Genomic DNA, 18309 nt, shown 5'->3' on the forward strand with positions numbered 1-18309 from the left:
GAAGCTATGTAGACAGGATTTCATTCCAGAGAAATAAAGTAGATGGATGAAGAGTGTAAGGAACACATGTTAGGCCTAGGATGAACAACCCTGGTCAGGAGTGATAAGCAATAGAATGACATAAGTAAACCACAAATGGAGTAGTGATAAGCTAAAAGCTATGTGTGGAAGTAGGGATAAGACTAGATACCTAGCCAGAAAAGAATATAAAAGATGAAGCCTCAGACCCAACCAACAGAGCTCATCAGGCCCTCGCATGAGTCGACTCTCCTCCACCAGAGGCGTGAGATCCTGTCCGAAGTGCAGACCCAACATCCAGAGGAACAGACCTGGTGAGTCCACACCTGTACACCTAAAGAGGTACTCCCGCTTCCATTTGGAAGACGGGATGAATATTGCTTGTAATCGTACTGTGTAAATAAATGAATATTATACCAAGTCTGAATTAAAAGTGATTATTCCTCCCCAGTAACCAGGGTATGTGCTCGCTACAAAGAGCTTGGTGTATCTAGATTTATTCGTGTCCTGAATGCCTGACAGAGCTATAGCTGAATAGATAGAATTTTGTTTTAGAGGAGTGAAGTTAACAGACATAAGAGCATAGTATACATAGATTTCTTCCCTCAGATATCCAACACTGGATGTGGTATCTTCCCCAGACTCTGGGGAATCTGTAGACACAGAATAGTAGAATAGTCTCAGAATGGGTGAAATCTCACATCAGGCAAGAAAGATCTTTAAGATGAAGTAAACAACTTAGAGGCTTCAGGAAGTCCCTGAAACCAGATATAATAGGGTCCTCCATCCCCAAGAATATACACATTGTAAGCAGTTGTGCTAGACATTCTCATATAAGCTGATATGCCTGGAAACTGTTGAGACCAGCCATGCTGTCCTGAAGAGGCTCAGACCAACTCAACTACCTAAAAAGGACACTCTCCAATGCATTGTACTGTCTGCACATTGTCAAGGGTGCCCCAGGATTCTTGCTATCATGAGCTGTTACTCATTTTGAATTTACTGGTGACATAGCTGTCTTTGAGTCATTTCTGCTCCTGTAAGTAACACCTCATCAATATTCCTATAATAAACACAACAGTAAATAAATAAATCCCATTGGCTCACCAAATTGGACTTCAGTTGTACCTGAACTTTGGCCTGGGGTGAGTAGACATTTGTTTCCACCTCCCCAGGAATATTGTCATACAAAGTAGAGGATAGATCCAGCCTACTGTATGTAGGTAGATTCCGCACTGTTACTCTCTTCTTTCTTAAATAGCATTTGGGGATTATATAAATTGAAACCTTAGGTCTATATAAGACAAAATTCTCTGTCTCTGACACATAATTTTCTTCTGTCTTAGTGTGTTTTCTGTTGTGTCAGGACACTACAGATACAGTGTTAATTACGGAAAATAAATGTAATACATTTCTGCAAGCTTGGGAATCCAAGAACTAATCTTTGGCATTTGATGATATTTCTTTCTGTATCTTTGTTACAGGATGTTGTGGTGGTTAGAGTCAAAGCCAGGTGTTTCCAAACTCTTGCCTTTCATTGAAAGATTTAGGGTAAAGGCTCACACAGATTTTAAAGAAGCAGTGAAACTTTATTTAAAGCAAAGCGACAGTAGAGATCAGGAAGGAACATGTGTGAAGAGCATCCGTGGGCCATGTGAGGAAAGGTGCTCAAGGGCCACGGTTTTTGTTTGGAGCAACTTTCATGGAGTTCAAGAGAAGGAGGAGTTGGGTGCTGAAGGGGACTGACACTGGTTGATCTTTGTTTCAACTGATGGGCTTAGTTTAGGTACGCATTTACTACCTGTGCATGTACCTTTCCACACAGTATTTTATTTTGATTATATTCACACAATTATACCTAGGAAGAAGTTGGTAAATAGGATATTCATCATAAAAGTTCCCTTTGAGGACACAAGTTGTCTTGTGCAAGTCCCCAAACTAGTCCAGGCTGGATCTGATCATCTTTCTTGGTATCAAAAATGTTCTGTGACATATTTGAATATAAATGTTTTATGAAGGTATTTCTAAGGGCAGTAATCATTTTCATTGTTTGCAACATAGATATTTGCAACCTGATGTATGCGGGTATCCATGTTGCCAATAGTTTTCAGGTATATGTTAGAAGAACATTGTGTGTACACAAGAGATGGAGATATTGGTCTCTGGCTGGGAAGTGCAATTGTGGTTATCAGACAAAAGTGAAGCCTCAAAATGCTAAAATGTACCCCATGCTAGCCTGTCTCATCCCTATGTGCTGGAAGAGCAAAATTAAACAAAACAAACAATAAAAGAAAAACAAGCAAACAGAATTCCCTTCTACAAATGCTTTTCTAGTGACATTGATCTATTGATGGGAAGTGACTATGAACTAAACACAGCCCATTAAGCCCACACTTCCAGGATCATTAAATGGGAAATAAGATATGGATTTCCAAGATGAAAGATGCACTCATCCTTAGCTCTTCCCTCTTCCTGCCTTTATTTCTTCTTTTCTCACCTTTTCTGTGCTCCTTAATCCATGTCAGATCATTGCCCCATGTGGCTATTAATACTGATTGTAAACCTGACAGATCTAGTATCACTTATGAGAATGCTTTGAACACATGCACCAGGGGCTTCCTAGACTTGGTTAAGTAATTTGGAAACACTCACCTTAAGTGTGAGTGGTATTGTTGAATAAGTTCAGGTCCTGAAGTGAGTAAAAAGAGAGAGACAGAGATAGAGACGTAAGGACCAAAACAGCTCTAGAACTCACCTCTTTCTGAGTCCTGCTGTAAACAAAAAGTGACCAGCCATCTCACCCTTCTCTACCATTAAATCATGAGCAAAACCAAACCCACTCTTTCTCCAGTTTCTTAGGTCAGATATGATTTCACAGCAGCGAGAGAAGTAGACAAAACCCCAGCAAGACCTTTCTGGGAATCCTGACAAATTTCTTAATTCCTTTTTCATAGGGCTTCCTCATTTTGAAGGTTTCCAGTGACATTAGTTCATTCTAGAATTGGAGTTGAGATTCCTTACTGCTGTAGATTGTATTCCTCACTCTTAACACCCAAATTTGTGAATTCTTTGCTCAAATAAAGAAACTGTATAACAGTCACAATTACTCAGTGAAAAGCATCTGAAAACTTGTCAGGTCCTCAACAAACTAGTTTGGGAAACTGCACTCAAGGCTGAATTCAATCTTCTCCTGTGTATTACTAATATTTGGTTTTTCTGGGCAGGACACAGTCTATTTGTTCTTGAACAAGCTTTTTCCTTAAACATCACACTTGAAGCCTGTGAATCACTAATATTTTATTTTAGAGCAACTTGAAATGGTTTAAAGATATTCCCAAGGAATCACTGCTTTATCGAAAATTGGATTTTTTTAGAAGTTATATATACATATATATAACTTATATATAAGAATTATAAAAGTTTAGATACAAAATATGGAATTTTGATAATACAAAAATGTATAAAGAATATGAAAAAGCACCATTTCCTAGATATAATAGCAGGCAGGGCAGTGGTGGCACTGGGATGCCTTTCATCCCAGCACATGGAAGTCAGGGGCAGGCAGATCCTTGAGTTCCAGGACATTTGGTCTACAAAGTGATTTCCAGGATAGCAAGGACTAAACAGAGAAATCCCCTCTTGAAAAAACAACAAACAAAAAAACAAACAAACAAAAAGCTGGCTTTCATAGGTATGGTATTTCAACAGGTCATATATACATTCACTCTCTGGACTTGTTTCTTATCTCCATAAACAGTATCCTTGGCATCGAGATTGTCACAAGTATGGTTCTACAGAGGTTTTCATAACTGAATCAGGATTGAGTGCCTCTCCTTCTGGCAATGATAACCTTAAAGAAGAAAAGATGAGGTCAGAGCAGTTGAAATGCAGATGGTTCACACTTCTTTCTACATTCCTACTCACTGTTTGCATTGTAATAGTGGCTGTTTAAGTGTATAATGAATCCCACACAGTGTGTAAGCATGACAAGGATTGTGGATTTTAGCACATTGTGATCTGATTTGCACAGGGCATCCTTGGGAACTTACCATTTCTGTTCTGCAACAGACAGTATTTGAAAGTTTGAGATGAAGACCCCAAGGTTCTTTGTGTGTAGTCTTTGGTCAATTTGAAGTCAGTGTTGTGTGATATTTTGTTTGTGTTCTGACAAATAAAGCTTGCCTGGAGATCAGAAGTTGGAACTAGCCACCAGTTAACCATAGAGGCCGGGCTATGATGACACACACCTTTATTCCCAGCATTTGGGAGGAAGAAGCAGGTAGATCAGTAGTTCAAGGCCACCCTGGGCTGCAGGAGATTGAAATATATGATCCTTAGGAAGAATTGTATTTCCCAAAGCACACACCTGCATGTAACTGTGCCTTACAGACTTCAGCTGCCATGTATCTTCTCTTGAGGTCAATTCAAAACAGACAAGTCGAAGTTTATTGCCTGGCTCACAGTTGATACTGGTCAGTCGTCCATAGACCACCACTTCCATTTTCCCAGTATCATCTTCAATCCCATAGTAAATGAAGTCACCCCTTTCATTTTTCTGAAAGACAAGTTACCATTCACCTTTTAAGAAATATGTAAAAGCTTATCACTTCTATGAGAAATAAAGAGTGTTAGCATAAACCTGTCCCTGACAAGGCAAGTATGGCTCTTAGGTTTAGAATCTCTTAGGTAAAAGGCCATTGAGATGGCTGAGTGGGTAAGGGTGCTTGTTGGCAATCCTGACTACCACTCAATTCCCAGGACTTAGAGTGGAAGGAGAGAACTCATTTGTGGAGCTTCTCTTCTGATTTCCACACTGCTTTCATGGCCTTTGTGTTTCTCTCAACCCTCACAGACAAAATAAAGGAATAACTGACAAAATAGAATTACTTGATTGGAAGAGTTTAACATGTTATGTTGAACAAATCTTTTCTTGGAAATCACTCTGGAGGTTTTGTGTGCCTAGCCCTTAATAACTGGCCTATAATTGCAGCCCTTGGAAGCTTCTCTTAAGTTTTACCTACTTGAGGTCTTTATCTGCTGGGTGTCTTTAGAAAAAATGAGTATCTTCCTAAGTACTAGTTGTAACATATCAGAATAGCTGAGATTTCTTAAGGTTCCAAAGTAAGGGATCAAAATGAAAAAAACATAAATACACAGCAAACCCCATTTAGTTACCATTTCAGGTTTCTTAGTTACATCCAGAAGGCCTGAGAAGAAAAGGCTACTTTTGGCTCATCGTGAGTCTGAGAAACACTGTTATAAGTCTTTTTTATTTATTTTACTCTTTATTGAAAATAAAGTTGTTTTGCCACATCATATTCCTATCACAGTTTCCTCTTCCCTACCTCCTCCATCATAATCTTCTCCTCCCCACTTTTCCAACTCCAACCCTTCTTTCTCTCTCTTTTTTGTCTTTTTTTTAGGGTCTGAGGACTGAACGCAGAGCCTTGTGCTTGCTAGGCAAGCGCTCTACCACTGAGTTAAATCCCTAAGCCATCTTTCTCTGTCTTTTAAGCAAATAGTCAAATAAAGAAGACAAACCAACAAGAATAAAACAAAATGAACAAACAAACAGACATAAAAAAGAAATAGCCTGAGAAACAAATATACAGTCACACAAATAAGACAGTCACACATACACACACACACACACACACACACACACACACACACACACACACACACTCCCCTCCTGTATAAATGAATCACATTTGCTCAGTGCACACATCAATTCACTCTACTACTTCCTAATCCCTTAGAAGTTAAATCTACAGCAATATTTCTGGTGTTTTAGTTTGTGTCCCACTTTGTTTACTTATTAATTGTGTGACCAATTGTACCAGCACAGTCAATAACAGCATAGATAAAAGGGAAAAGTCATTCCTGATTCATGCACTATGAACTACAAAATCATACATTGAACAAGCAAGCATACTAATGAATTAGTACATTGGCACTTAAAGAAATATTTAAAAGTCATAGAATTCCTTAAATTTCTTCACTTTCATTGTGCCTATTATAAATTGTGAAATTAAACTAGATTGTTTAACTCCTCTTTCTCTCATTATTTAAAATAGTATTCACTCAGTCAAAAGATCTTGATAAAAAGTAAAGAATGTGATAATGAGAACATTAAAGAAATAATCCTGGCTTGTTGGACAAGGTTTCATTCTAGGGCAGAATTGTTTATTTGTTTTTTTATTCTCATCATTGCAAACTGTATCTAGTCTATGAGTTTGACTCTTCATTCACAACTGAGTTGCCAATGAGATGGGTTAGGAAACTATCAAAGAAAAAGAATCTAAAAGGGAAGTGTGCTATAAACTGAACAGTGTCTGGGAATAGGATGTCTCTAGATGGATTGTCATAGCCAGGAAAATGCCAAAGGTTATTGATGAATCTCCTTGTAAAGAATTCTCATGGTGGTACCTTGAGGAGAGGAATGGTAAGAGACTATCCCCATATCCAAAATGTGGAAACCTTACTCATCTCTTTCTGATATGAAAGGTGATTATTTCCTGTGATCAGTAAGTTGAGCAACTTCCAGTGCCAGGAAAAACTTAAAAATCTCAGAATGCAAATGCATTCCACAAATAATGTAGTGGCTTACCTTAGTTACCTCAAACTCTCCATTCACATATGTCCCTTTTATTTGAGAGAAAAGATCCTTAATTTTAGGAGTTCCATTGGCTCTTCGCCTCAGTGTATTTGAGATAACCATTGTTCGGTTAACATTCACATCAGACACACAGGAAGCTCTATATATCTCCAGGAATCCATTGGTGCCAAAATAATCTGATATGGTAATGATCTTTTTTGGGATGAACTTGTTCTTTAGGGCTGTGTCAAAAACCTTGACTCTGAAGAATTCAGTCTCAGTAGCCACTGTGGCATGGAACATCCTTTTGTCATCAATCAAATCATAAGTAAATGGTTCTGTTACTTTCAACACCATCACTTGTATGGGATCTTGATGGTGACCTTCTACCTTAGAAGGCTCCTTTGGTAAGTTTCCCTTCTTTGGTGTCTACATAAAACATACAGAGGATAAACATGCATAATTCAGATAGAACATAAGGCACAGCTCCACTGAATAGAGTGGAGAACATCTAAGCAATGATTCCCATACCTTACCCTAGATAAAAGAAGAAATGGAGATTTACCTATATCACTACTTAAGTGATTCCACTTAATACTAATCATACCTGCTAAATAAGGAGATTATACTTGTAGTTATGGGGAATGAACCCAAAGCCTCCATGTTCTAGTCAAGTCTTCTACCTAGGAACATTTTAAAAATTCCAATTACAAAACCTTGTCAAAACCATCAGAGCTTTCTTGTAAAAGAAAGATGCCCTCAAATATTGTTAATCAGGAATGGTTCAGGCTAGCAACTCTTCTTTTTGCATAATAGCAGGCATGGAGGAGAATCCTGGGACCAGAAAAAGTCCTGAAGTCATTTTACTTTGATAGCCTGCTTCCTCAGTATCCCATTCCATTTCTGAGCATCAGAAGAGCACTATGAAATGGAGGCAAAACTGCAGGGCTGAAAGAAGAAGCATGTTGTCAATCATGGCCAACCTGGGTACCAGCTCAGGGAGGCAGCTATAACTGGTAGCACTTTCTGAAATTTGACTTGGAAACATACAGACTTCACACTATGGATGGTAGGGTTTAACTCCGATTCCTGACCAATGTGTTCTAACTTCAGGAAGTACATTTTCATTATAACTATTTCAGCAATTCACAATATGAAAAGAATACCTTGAAAAAAGTTCAGAGTGTAAAATTAAATAAGCAAGTGTCTCACTATACTCCTTACAGAATAGGCATGATCAGGTGATCACTGAGTCAGGCATTTTCTTAATTGAATAGACCATACACAGTATTTTAAAGTTGAATGTAGGGAAGGTCAGTAAGTAAACACAATAAAAATGAGTTGATTATTTGAATAAAAGATTATGTGCAAATAGATTAATGAAGAAAACTTTCAAGTTTGTGCTAAGCTCTGTTATTATATTGTGAGAACAGGAAGCTTTACCCTTGATGGACTGCTGATTACTGCTGCTGGAGGCACCAGAGGAGCCTGGAGAGCACTGGATGCTGTTGCTGGGGACACCCAAGGATCCGGGAGAGAGCTAGATGCTGTTGGTGGATATCCACATGTAGCCAGGAGACTTTCTGATGCTGTTGCTGAAGGCATCTGAGGAGCATGGACACTCCTTGATGCTTTTTCTTTAGAACAGGGAAGAGCCTGTCCAGTACCATATGATACTCCTTGAGGCCCTTGAATGGTGCACACACTTCTGGACTCTGTCTGTGGAGGAGCATTTAGAGCCTGGATTATGTTGGATGATGCTCCTGGGTGTGTTTGAGTGGTCTGTACTCTGCTTGTTCCTATTGGTATAGAAACCTGAGGAGCTGGAAGACTGTTGATTGTTGTTGATAGAAGTACTTGAGAAGTCTGCAGACTCCTAGATGCTGTTGCTGGAGAAACCGAAGAAGTCAGGGAATAAATATGTCCTGTTCCTAAGGGACCTGGGACATTGGCATTCCTGGGTGCTTTTACTGTAGCAGAGTTAAGAGTCTGAATGCCACTGGATGTTGCTCTTTGAGATACCTGGGTGGTGCTGTCATTTCTGGACACTGCTTCTGGAAGAGCATTGGGAACCTGAATATTGCTGGATGCTATTGCTATTCTGACCGGGGCTTCCCTTTTCAATGTTGCTGAAGGCCCTTTAGGGGTTTTGGCAGGCCTGGATGTTATTACTTGAGGACTCTGAGGAGACTGTTTGCTACTGGCTGCTGCTGCTGTAGGTAGGTGAATGTTCTGGGCATTACTGGACATGGATACTGGAGACATCTGAGGAGTACTGAGAAAGCTGGACACTGTTTTTGAAGGCATGTGAGGGACCCAAATATTACCAGATATTGTTGCTGGAGGTACCTGAGGATCCTGGACACCACTGGACAGTGTTAGAGGCACTGGAGAGTTCAGATGGATGCTAGAGTCTGATGCTGGAGACGTTGGAAAATTCTGGCAAAGTGGTACTGAAAAGCCTAGAGATGTTCTTAAAGTGAAGCATGTTTCTGTTGGAGTCTGAGAAGTCTGGAGGCTGTTAGAAGCTGCTGCTGCTGCTGAAACTTCTGGAAGAGTCTGGAGTTTCCTGGCAGCTGAGGAGTTGCTGGTTGCTGCAAATTGTAGAAGCTGATGTTTTTTCTGGGAAACCTGTGTCTTTATGGTACTCTGTTTTTTGATGTTTGTGTTTTTCTGTTTTAAAGGAAAATAGGATTGAGATATTTTTTATTACTGCTTATTGGTTTTTGAAAACAAAACCAAGTACATCTTTTTACTTTCTCTTTTCAAAAGAGGACTTTTACAATGTCAGCTTTTTCCTGGGCTGAAGGAAGTACTTGAGAACATGCTTAGTTATTTCTAACACCTAGCTTCCACTCTTATAACTTCTCTTAAAAGTCAGGTATTGAATTTTTTCTAGTCTGGGATGGAATACAAACTCAAAGTATCTTACAGACTGTTCAAATATTACTTGGCCTCATTCAGCTTTTAGTGTTATTTTGTGGGAAATGAAGTTTGTAGTAAAACTGGCTACTTGTGTACTTTTTCTCAAGTAGACTTTCCAATCTATCAGATATTCAATCCTTATTGTACACAGATACAACTCTCCACATTTTCAGGTGATGTGATTGAAATTATGCCACAACTACCCTAAAAAAATGGACAAGATGGATTTTGGTGGATGGAAATGTAGCTCAATTGACAGCATGTTGGAATAACATGCCTGAAACCCATCTAGACTCATTTAAACCTGTATTTAGGTCTTTAAAATAAGTATAACTCTAGTTTAATAAAACTTCTCCGTATGTGAGAAATACTTGCACTTAGGCAACAGATGTAGTTAGGGTCCTCATTACACTTTTATAATCTTAGAAGTATAAAAATGTAAATATTATAAAATTTGCTTTAAAAGTGAAGGTAAGTTAGTATGCAAATACTTTGGTTTAGCAGTAATGGCCATTTTTACTGTTTTTGTTTTATGTTTTTGATAGTTCAAGGTAAAAATTCTTCTAAAATGCAACAATTGCTATAAAGCTGATTCCTTTCAAGTCAAAATTATTACTAATTGTAGCCTATTTTCCAGGCTTGTGTACATTTTAAATTATATTGCTGTCATCATTTACAAACATGGTTAATTAGATGTGCCTAAGGAGTTCCCGTGCTAAATAACTGGACTCTGCTAGTTAAAAAGATTAAATGCTGGTCACATAGAGTGTTCAACACAATTGTACCATGCAATAAAATAAGGAGATGTGTGTACATTGCAGTCAGGATCTCCAAATATATGCATGATGAATGGATGTAATTAAGTACATGATTAGGAAATTAGATGAGAAGTTCTTTCAAGGTTATGATTGTTGTAATTATATTAAAAAGGCATCAAAGTGGGAACAAGAAGTCATTCCCTTTGATGAGGAATGGCTGGGAGAGTTTGGTGTATGCCTGGGAGGGTCTGAAACTGACACTTACAAAAGTGACCATTACAGTTATACAGTATTTGGTCAGTGAATGGGCATGGATAAAGACTTCCAAGCAAAGAACCAGAATGTGTCAAAACACCTGTTAAGAAGAGCATAGAATAGTGAAAATAACCCCTGAAGTTGGGTCACCAGCAAAGGGAAAAGGTCTGAGAAGAAACTAGGCAATGGGGACTGATACATTCTTGTGTTAGTCCCTGTCTGTCTCCCCTCTTTCTTTTCTGAACCCTAAGCAGAAAGTTGGTTGACAACATTAGAAATCATTTCATCAATGCTTACCTTTTCAATACCACAGAGGCTGTGATATGTGATTACATAACTTACTAAGCTATTTAATAATAAGAGGAAATTCTTTGTAGTAGGGGATCAGTGAGATGTTTTTCCAAGGTTGTGGTGAGCCCAGAGACATGCTTTGGGAAAGGGCAAGCATTGGGAAAAGGAAAGTGGTACCTTGTTTGAGGAACTGCTGGATGGTGTTGGGGGAGGCTTATGAGGAGTCTGGAGACAACATTCATCTTTTTGTGGGTTGCTTCCTGAAGGCTCTAGAAACTGAGTCTGCTCCTGGGTAAGCTTCATTTTCTTGCCACCTTCAGTTTTTATGGTTTGTTTTCTCTTTTTCTAAAAGAAAAATGTTTGTCTTTCCTTATTGATTTTCCAATGTGTTGGAAAGTGAACCCCAGGCTTTGTAGATGGTATGTTGTGCTTTCTCATACTGTTTTATCCCCAGCCCTTAGTAATGTCTTTAGTATTAAATAAAGCATAATATTTCAAGGACTATAAGAATCTTAGTTTTATTAATGGATTCTAATTATATTTGCATCATTGTGCACACCTCATTCTTAACAGATGGATCATATGGTGTGGTAGTTTGAATAAGACTGATCCCCATAGACACATTGATTTGAATGCTTGGTCATCAGAGAGTCTCAGTATTAGCAGATGTGTCCTTGTTGGAGTAGGTGTGATTTGTTGGAGGAAGTGTGTCACTGAGGGGTGGGCCTTGAGATTTCAGATGCTCAAGCCAGGCCCAGTGCCACTCTCTCTTACAGCTGCCTGTGGAGATGTAGAACTCTACACTACCTCTTCAGCACAACGTCTGCCTGCACACTGACATGCTTCCCACCATGACAATAATGGACTAACCCTCTGAATATGCAAGTCCAATAAATGTGTTTTTTAATAAGAATTGCTATAATCATGACATCTCTTCAAGTATTAGAAACCCTAACTAAGTGATATAGGGTTGTCTCATAGAAGAGTAGAAAAATTATGTGTATCTCATCCTACTTATCCCTGTGGTGGCAAAAGAGCATGAGGTGTAGAATTATAAAGTTTGTATTTAATATAAGCATTTTAAAAGCCACATCCCAAACAACTTCTGTTTCAGTAAATGGTCTTTAAAAAGCCATGTGGTAATTTTTTGTTTGCATCCCTGGGGGTTGTACTGCACGAGTTAGAGACATTGTATATCTGACACTGAACGAGTGACAGGTCCCTGTGAATTTGTTGACTTAGATCCCTGTTCTCACTAGAGCCGTGGACTGGATAGATAGAGTACTGAATATTCCTAAAGAGTTAAGAAGGGGAGGAACCTGGGGAGAAGCTTTTTGGTGGGAGACCAGCCACCTTACCTGTGCAGAGGGTTCGCTCTTGTCTGATTCATTGTCGGTGGAAAGAGATCGGGAACTACTGGGTTCTTCTTGCTTTCCTTTTTTCACTGCAGTTTTGTTTTTTCTTGTCTTTTGCTTTTTAACTGTAGGGATAAAGAAAACACAATAAATCCAGGGAAGTGGTTAAGATTACTGAAGTTCATTCAGAAGTATTTATTTTCTGATTTTCAAATGAAAATGACAATTTATTCCATTTTTGTTAACAGTTTTACAGAAACACAAGGATTTCACGTTGTTTTTAACAAAACCTCAATCCTTCAATTTTACCAATAAAGACTTAGGAAGCAGATGGTGGTGTGAAAGCCTGCTAGCTCAAGAGGCAGAGAAAGCAGCCAGCTGACCTTCATATTCCACCATTGTTCCATAATCTCCCTTTTCCTATGCCAGTCTAACCAAAGCCTCTTACGTTCAATGTCTCTCACTTCTGCTTCCTGTGCGTCTCTCAAGCCATCCCCTTGACCTCCTCTTAGTTTTTCCTAAACAATCAGTTGTTCATTTCCATTTGCTTAATTTGCCTCTTGACCTATACATGATTTTTATTTAATAATGTTTGCGATTTGATATTTGATGTAAGAAAATACCAACATTGGATTTTGACATCTACATTGGGGATATATTTTTCTATGTGACTCATGTATTCTCAATCTGCAGGTCTCCTTGACTGGGCCTTCTTATGGTAAATTCTCAGGTCAGAGTTGTGTACCAGTATATGCAACATTTTTTATCCCATTGACTTTGTAAAGAGAAAATTCTTCACATCTCTAAAATGCAGGATTCTACATAAATATTAGATCATATTTCTTACCGGACAGGGTACTAAAGAATGTGTAAGACTGTTAATCAAGTGTTAAATTTATTCTATTTAAATGCTTTAAATGACTTTTTCAATTTTTTACTTCTTCATTTTCTAGTTTTTCTACATGTTTGGATGTTTAATCTCAACAACTGCCTTTTATATTATTTACCTCCAATGCAAAAGATGTCTACCCTGAAATATATCAAGTTTCTTTGTAAGAAAAGATTTCTCGAAATCATCAACTTGTTGACATCTGAGATGTTTCAACCCCATTATTTCTAAGGCACGCACTGGGAAAGAAACATGTCAGCTCTGATTGCTGCAGGCAGCCAGAAAGCTAGGGAGGGTGGAGAAGGGATGAGTGTCTAGGATGCTCCCATGTTACCTTTTGCTCTCTCTGTTTTAAGCCTTTTAGCAAGGTCTTCAAGTTCTTTAATGCTTTCACACACATTTATCAACAGGTTCAGTCCAGCATCTTTTGGGAATGTGTCCTCCAACTGGTCAGCCATCTGAATTCTGTCATAATCATCTTGCATCTTTTTTGTTAGATTTAGTTTTTTTCTTAGTAAGGACTTGATTTTCCTAAACTGGTAGTCATCCACAGCCACGTCCTCTAATCCTTGTTGAAGAACAATTGTCTTGTATTCACTCATTATCTCTACAATTATGGACGATCCTAAAAGATGAAAATGAACATAGGATTACAGACATACACAGACAATTCCAAAACAGGGTTATTCCTGTGTTAGTGAATGACCCCAATTGATAATGTCCATAATTGCATGTAAGACAAAAACAGAGTTAAATACAAGCTGTGTCATTGTGCAAAATGGATGTAGAACTTCTGTATTAATAAACAAGCCTAGGATATTCTTCCCTGTAAGCCATGTTAGGTGACTTAGACCAGTGACTTGTGGTGGAAGAAAAGTGTTGGAATCAATAATTGTTGCAGTGTTTAGAGTATGGGTGTTAATATCCTGGATGCTTTTTCCACTCTTATTTGGTTCTGGAGCCTGTCCATGGATATCTGCCTGTGGGTTTCTGATTTTTCCCATTCTAAAGCGACCTATGTGCAAATGGACTGCATCCTATTACAGTGTACCTGGATGAACAATGACTGAAGTCACATGACCATGCTGAGCCACTCCATTGTCCACTCAGCTTTGCCTCAAACACCCCTCATTAGTATCCTGTCTCTCCTGGCCTTGGATTGTGATCTTTGGGTCCTTTGTGCTCATATTAGTGTCAATTTCTCCAACATCTGCATAGTTTTCAGAGCAGCACCTTAGAATTTACTTGATGGAATTTTGTCTGTTTCTTGATTTTATCCTTTCAGGATTTACTTAGTGGTTCATATTTGTTCATAGATAAAATTTTCCACCTACTAATGTTTAAATCCCACCTAGATCTTTTAATAGTTTCCTAGTTTACTAACAATATTCCTTCCTCCTAAAATATATTGGAAGAACTTGAAAAATCTGAACTCTTCCATTTATGCTTATTTTTACTCCTGAGATCATATGCTTCAAAATATACAAAATATACTTTAAGGTATGTATAATTTCTTTTTCATTGCTTGGAAAGTCATTCTCATATTTCTTTCTCTGTCTACTTTTCATAAATTTAGAAAACTTAAGAGTTAAATGGGGTGTGTGATGGGAGGGTAAGGTAGTAGAATAAATGAGAGAGAAGTAACTAACACTAAGTATATTTCCAAAACTAAGATGGAAACCTATTGTTGTAGAAGCTTCTTATATACTCTATCTGTCTCTCATCTCTCATCTATCTTCTCTTTTCCCAGATACCTAAAAAAATCTATCTATAAAGAATTCACATGGAGTTACTGTATAATGGGGCAACAATGCTTCTACTAGACACCACAGGTTAGCAAAAAGCCCAGTGCCAGGAATGAATTTGCTCTCTTGAAGTTATTGGCCAGTCTGTTCTCATAGACTCCCAATATATAGCCTATTGACAATGCTCTTCGGTACGAGTCAGAACTTTATGGGAAGACTCTATTGTAGAGACACCACACTTTGAGTTACACAACATGGAGAAATCAAGTTGATATTCCCCTGAAGCCTCATCCCTACTGGCTAGATTTTCCAATCTGGAAAGTACTGTGCACAGTAATGGAGGAGCAAAATAATTATTAACCTTACTCAGTTGTGGATCCTTGCAGGTACAGTAATAACCAGTCTGGCAAAACATGCTCACTGGTCCAATAGTGGCATGAATGTTGTGGGATTAACCATCCATTTTGTGATTTGATCTAAGGCCTGTATGAGTTGAAACCCATACCTGGCACCATTCTAAGGCTGAAAACCTGTGACTAGACTACTCATAGTCCCTAGTTGAGAACCTATTAATTTTACACTGATAAATAGGAGTAGAATTAAACTTATTATTTTGCCCACAAGTCTTTCAACTCTCATCAGAGACATTTATAAGAAACTAATAACAAAAATTAGAAAATTTGAAACATCAAAAGATTGGCTCTCTGGAAATTCTCAAATTCCCCAATGAACTGAGTTTTCCTCTTTGTAGCTCATTCACATTTTATATACTTCCTTGATGATCTTTAGAGAATGGAATGAGTTCAACATTCTAATTCAATTTATGGTATTTTAATTTGGGAATCATACCTGTATGGACCTCAGCTTAATTGGAAATACATTTCTACGGCTTTAATTGCTTCCATTTTTTGGGGGGAAAATTCAACATTCTCCATGCTCAGAAAAATCCAAGGCTGAACAGAATATCCACACAAGGACACATGACAGGGAAGAGGAAGAGTGTTAGGAAAAAGACAGACTCTGTAAGCCATGACGTTAAAAGTAGATCACCCACACATTCAAGGAGGAGAGTAAAGCTGATTCTCAACAATGAAACTCCCTTCTTCAGAGCAATATTCCAATTTTCATACAACACTAATCTCCAGATGCCAGGAGAAATTAAAGTACAAAGCATTTCTTTGGGTTGGTACTTGTGAAAACACAACTACGTCAAATACAACCAGACATGTGATGACAAAGACTATTTGTAATTTTTATGGTTTCCATTTATATGAGAACATTTATTGTGTTATTGAAGTGTTACTGCTTTTGAATTTGGACTAATCATCCCAGCCTCAGTAGACTTTCCTGTATTACACAATATAGTATACATGCATCATGGCACTCTATGCCCTCTAGATTCTGGACATCAATGTGTTCCTCCTCACTGATAAAAAGCTAAATACTTTAAATGTTCAGTCTCTTTATGACACCTAAAGTCTCTTCCAAATTTCAAAGCCTCTGTAAAATATCCAAAGTCTCTCTAAAATTCTAAAGTCTTTAAAAATTCAAAGTATCTCAACTGTGAGCTCTTATAAAATAAAAAATAAGTTATCTACATTTTTTTTCCAAGATGGAAAAGCCAGGTCATCATTACATTTGATTCAAAGCAAAATCAAATTCTACAGTGTGAAAAGATTCTCTGGTATGCTAAGGGCCATGGCAGCTCCATTTCTCTTGCTCTTCCATCCAAGCACACATAGTGTTTCTCCTGTGCTTAGATTACCTCTCTCCACATTTACTGCTATCCTTGGTGTCATTCCATGGTACTGACATCTCAAAAAGGCTGGGGTCCCTTTGTACCTGTTTTGCATCATCACCAATGGTCTTTTACAACTTTTCACAGTGGCAAGCTTCAGCTATTTCTTATGTCCTCACTATGCCTCCAAAAACAGTACCACTAGGCAAGTCTTTTAAATTATAAAGTTTGGATGTCAGCACAAGGTACACCCTAGACTCCTGTGGATCACAACTTCAACTTCTGTGTACTGACAGTAAAAGACACTTCCCAGATTATAACTCAATAATGCTGTTCTCTTCTTAATCTCAGTCAATTATTGAGTCGCAGGTGAACAGAATCACAGATTTGTAATTCAAATATTGAGTGGCCTCAAAAGATTCTTTAGGAGACTCTGAACCTCTTCTCTGAAATTTCCAAGCCAGACCTTTATCATTTGCACTGCCTCTGCATTATCTTCTTAGTTCCTACAATAGTTGATTCATCTCTAAACACTCAATAGCTTTTATGTCCCAAAGTTACAATGTTCTTTCATAATCCTTCCTAAAACACAGTCAGGTGTGCCACAATAATATCCCTCAACCCAGTATCAATTTGTCTCTTAGTTACAGGTTCTATTGCTGGGATAAAACACTGTGACCAAAAACAACATGGGAAGAAAGGGATCATGTCATTTTATACTTCCACATCACAGTCCTTTGGTGAAGGCAGTCAGAGCAGGAACTCAAGGCTGGCTGTGGAGGCAGGAACTGAAGCAGAAGTCATGGGGAGCACTGATTACTTGCTTGTTCTGCATAGCTTGCTCAGCACTCAGTACTACCTGCACATGGGTGGCACTGCCCTTGATGGGTTACATACTCATGGGCTTTGTAGAGCCCACTACCTATGATGGGACACTTTGTGCAACCTTGAGGCAGGGGGAAGGGCTTGGACTTGCCTCTACTGGATGTGCCTCCACATGGGAGGACTTGCCTTCTTGTGGTGGGAGTGGGGGTTGGGTTGGGAGGGGAGGGTGGGGGGTGGGAGGAGGGAAAAGGGGGATCTTTGATTGGTGTATAAAATGAATGAAAAATTTTTCTTAATAAAAAAAAAGAATATGCCCTACACACTTTCCTACAGGCAGTTTTAAAGGAAGCATTTTCTCAACTAGAGTATCTCTTCCCAGATAATTTTATCTTGTGTTAAGTCGACAAAAAAACAACTGGAACATACCCTTAGAAAGAGATAATACTTTAAATGTTGGTTTTATATACCAATAATAGTGTATGGTATTTCTTAGTATTTTATGTCTCTTGTTAGGACCATAATAAGTAGCAACATAGTATATGTTTTATTCCAAATGTTCTGATGCACACATATCCCCTTCATGTGTATATGAAAGATCATACTCATCTGCGAATTTGAGAAAACCAAAATATTTTGATAGATTCACCAGTATATTTCTCAATTACTAAATTAACAAGGTATAAACATCTGTAAAAATATTAGAATGTTTCAGAAATATAAATGATACAAGAGAGATACCCTTACATACTTACACATCTGAAATCAACTTCTAAAATACTCTGCTCAAGTACACATTAAGAACTCTAAAGGAAGCCGGGCGGTGGTGGCACATGCCCTTAATCCCAGCACTCGGGAGGCAGAGCCAGGCGGATCTCTGTGAGTTCGAGGCCAGCCTGGGCTACCAAGTGAGTT

At 38.3% G+C, this 18309-nt stretch overlaps 1 protein-coding gene across 2 annotated transcripts in view; it reads right to left on the reverse strand.

The window, feature by feature from the left end:
- Positions 1-3516: 3516 nt before the first annotated feature.
- LOC128110016 (interferon-activable protein 204-like) overlaps positions 3517-18309 on the reverse strand; it is a 47739-nt gene continuing 32946 nt past the window's right edge. The window contains exons 2-8 of one of the 2 annotated variants that reach the window (XM_052737694.1): positions 13424-13714; positions 12204-12325; positions 11023-11190; positions 8060-9289; positions 6629-7045; positions 4385-4573; positions 3517-3868 (exon numbers count right to left, since the gene is read on the reverse strand). In XM_052737694.1, coding sequence (XP_052593654.1) covers positions 3833-3868; positions 4385-4573; positions 6629-7045; positions 8060-9289; positions 11023-11190; positions 12204-12325; positions 13424-13691 — 2430 coding nt within the window. In that variant the 5' untranslated portion in view covers positions 13692-13714 and the 3' untranslated portion in view covers positions 3517-3832. The remainder of the gene's footprint in view (positions 3869-4384; positions 4574-6628; positions 7046-8059; positions 9290-11022; positions 11191-12203; positions 12326-13423; positions 13715-18309) is intronic. The other variant, XM_052737696.1, reaches the window with a different exon arrangement.

Source organism: Peromyscus californicus, unplaced genomic scaffold (genome assembly GCF_007827085.1).
Source record: "Peromyscus californicus insignis strain IS unplaced genomic scaffold, ASM782708v3 Scaffold_14__1_contigs__length_90479793_seg_2, whole genome shotgun sequence".
NCBI classification, from domain to species: domain Eukaryota; kingdom Metazoa; phylum Chordata; class Mammalia; order Rodentia; family Cricetidae; genus Peromyscus; species Peromyscus californicus.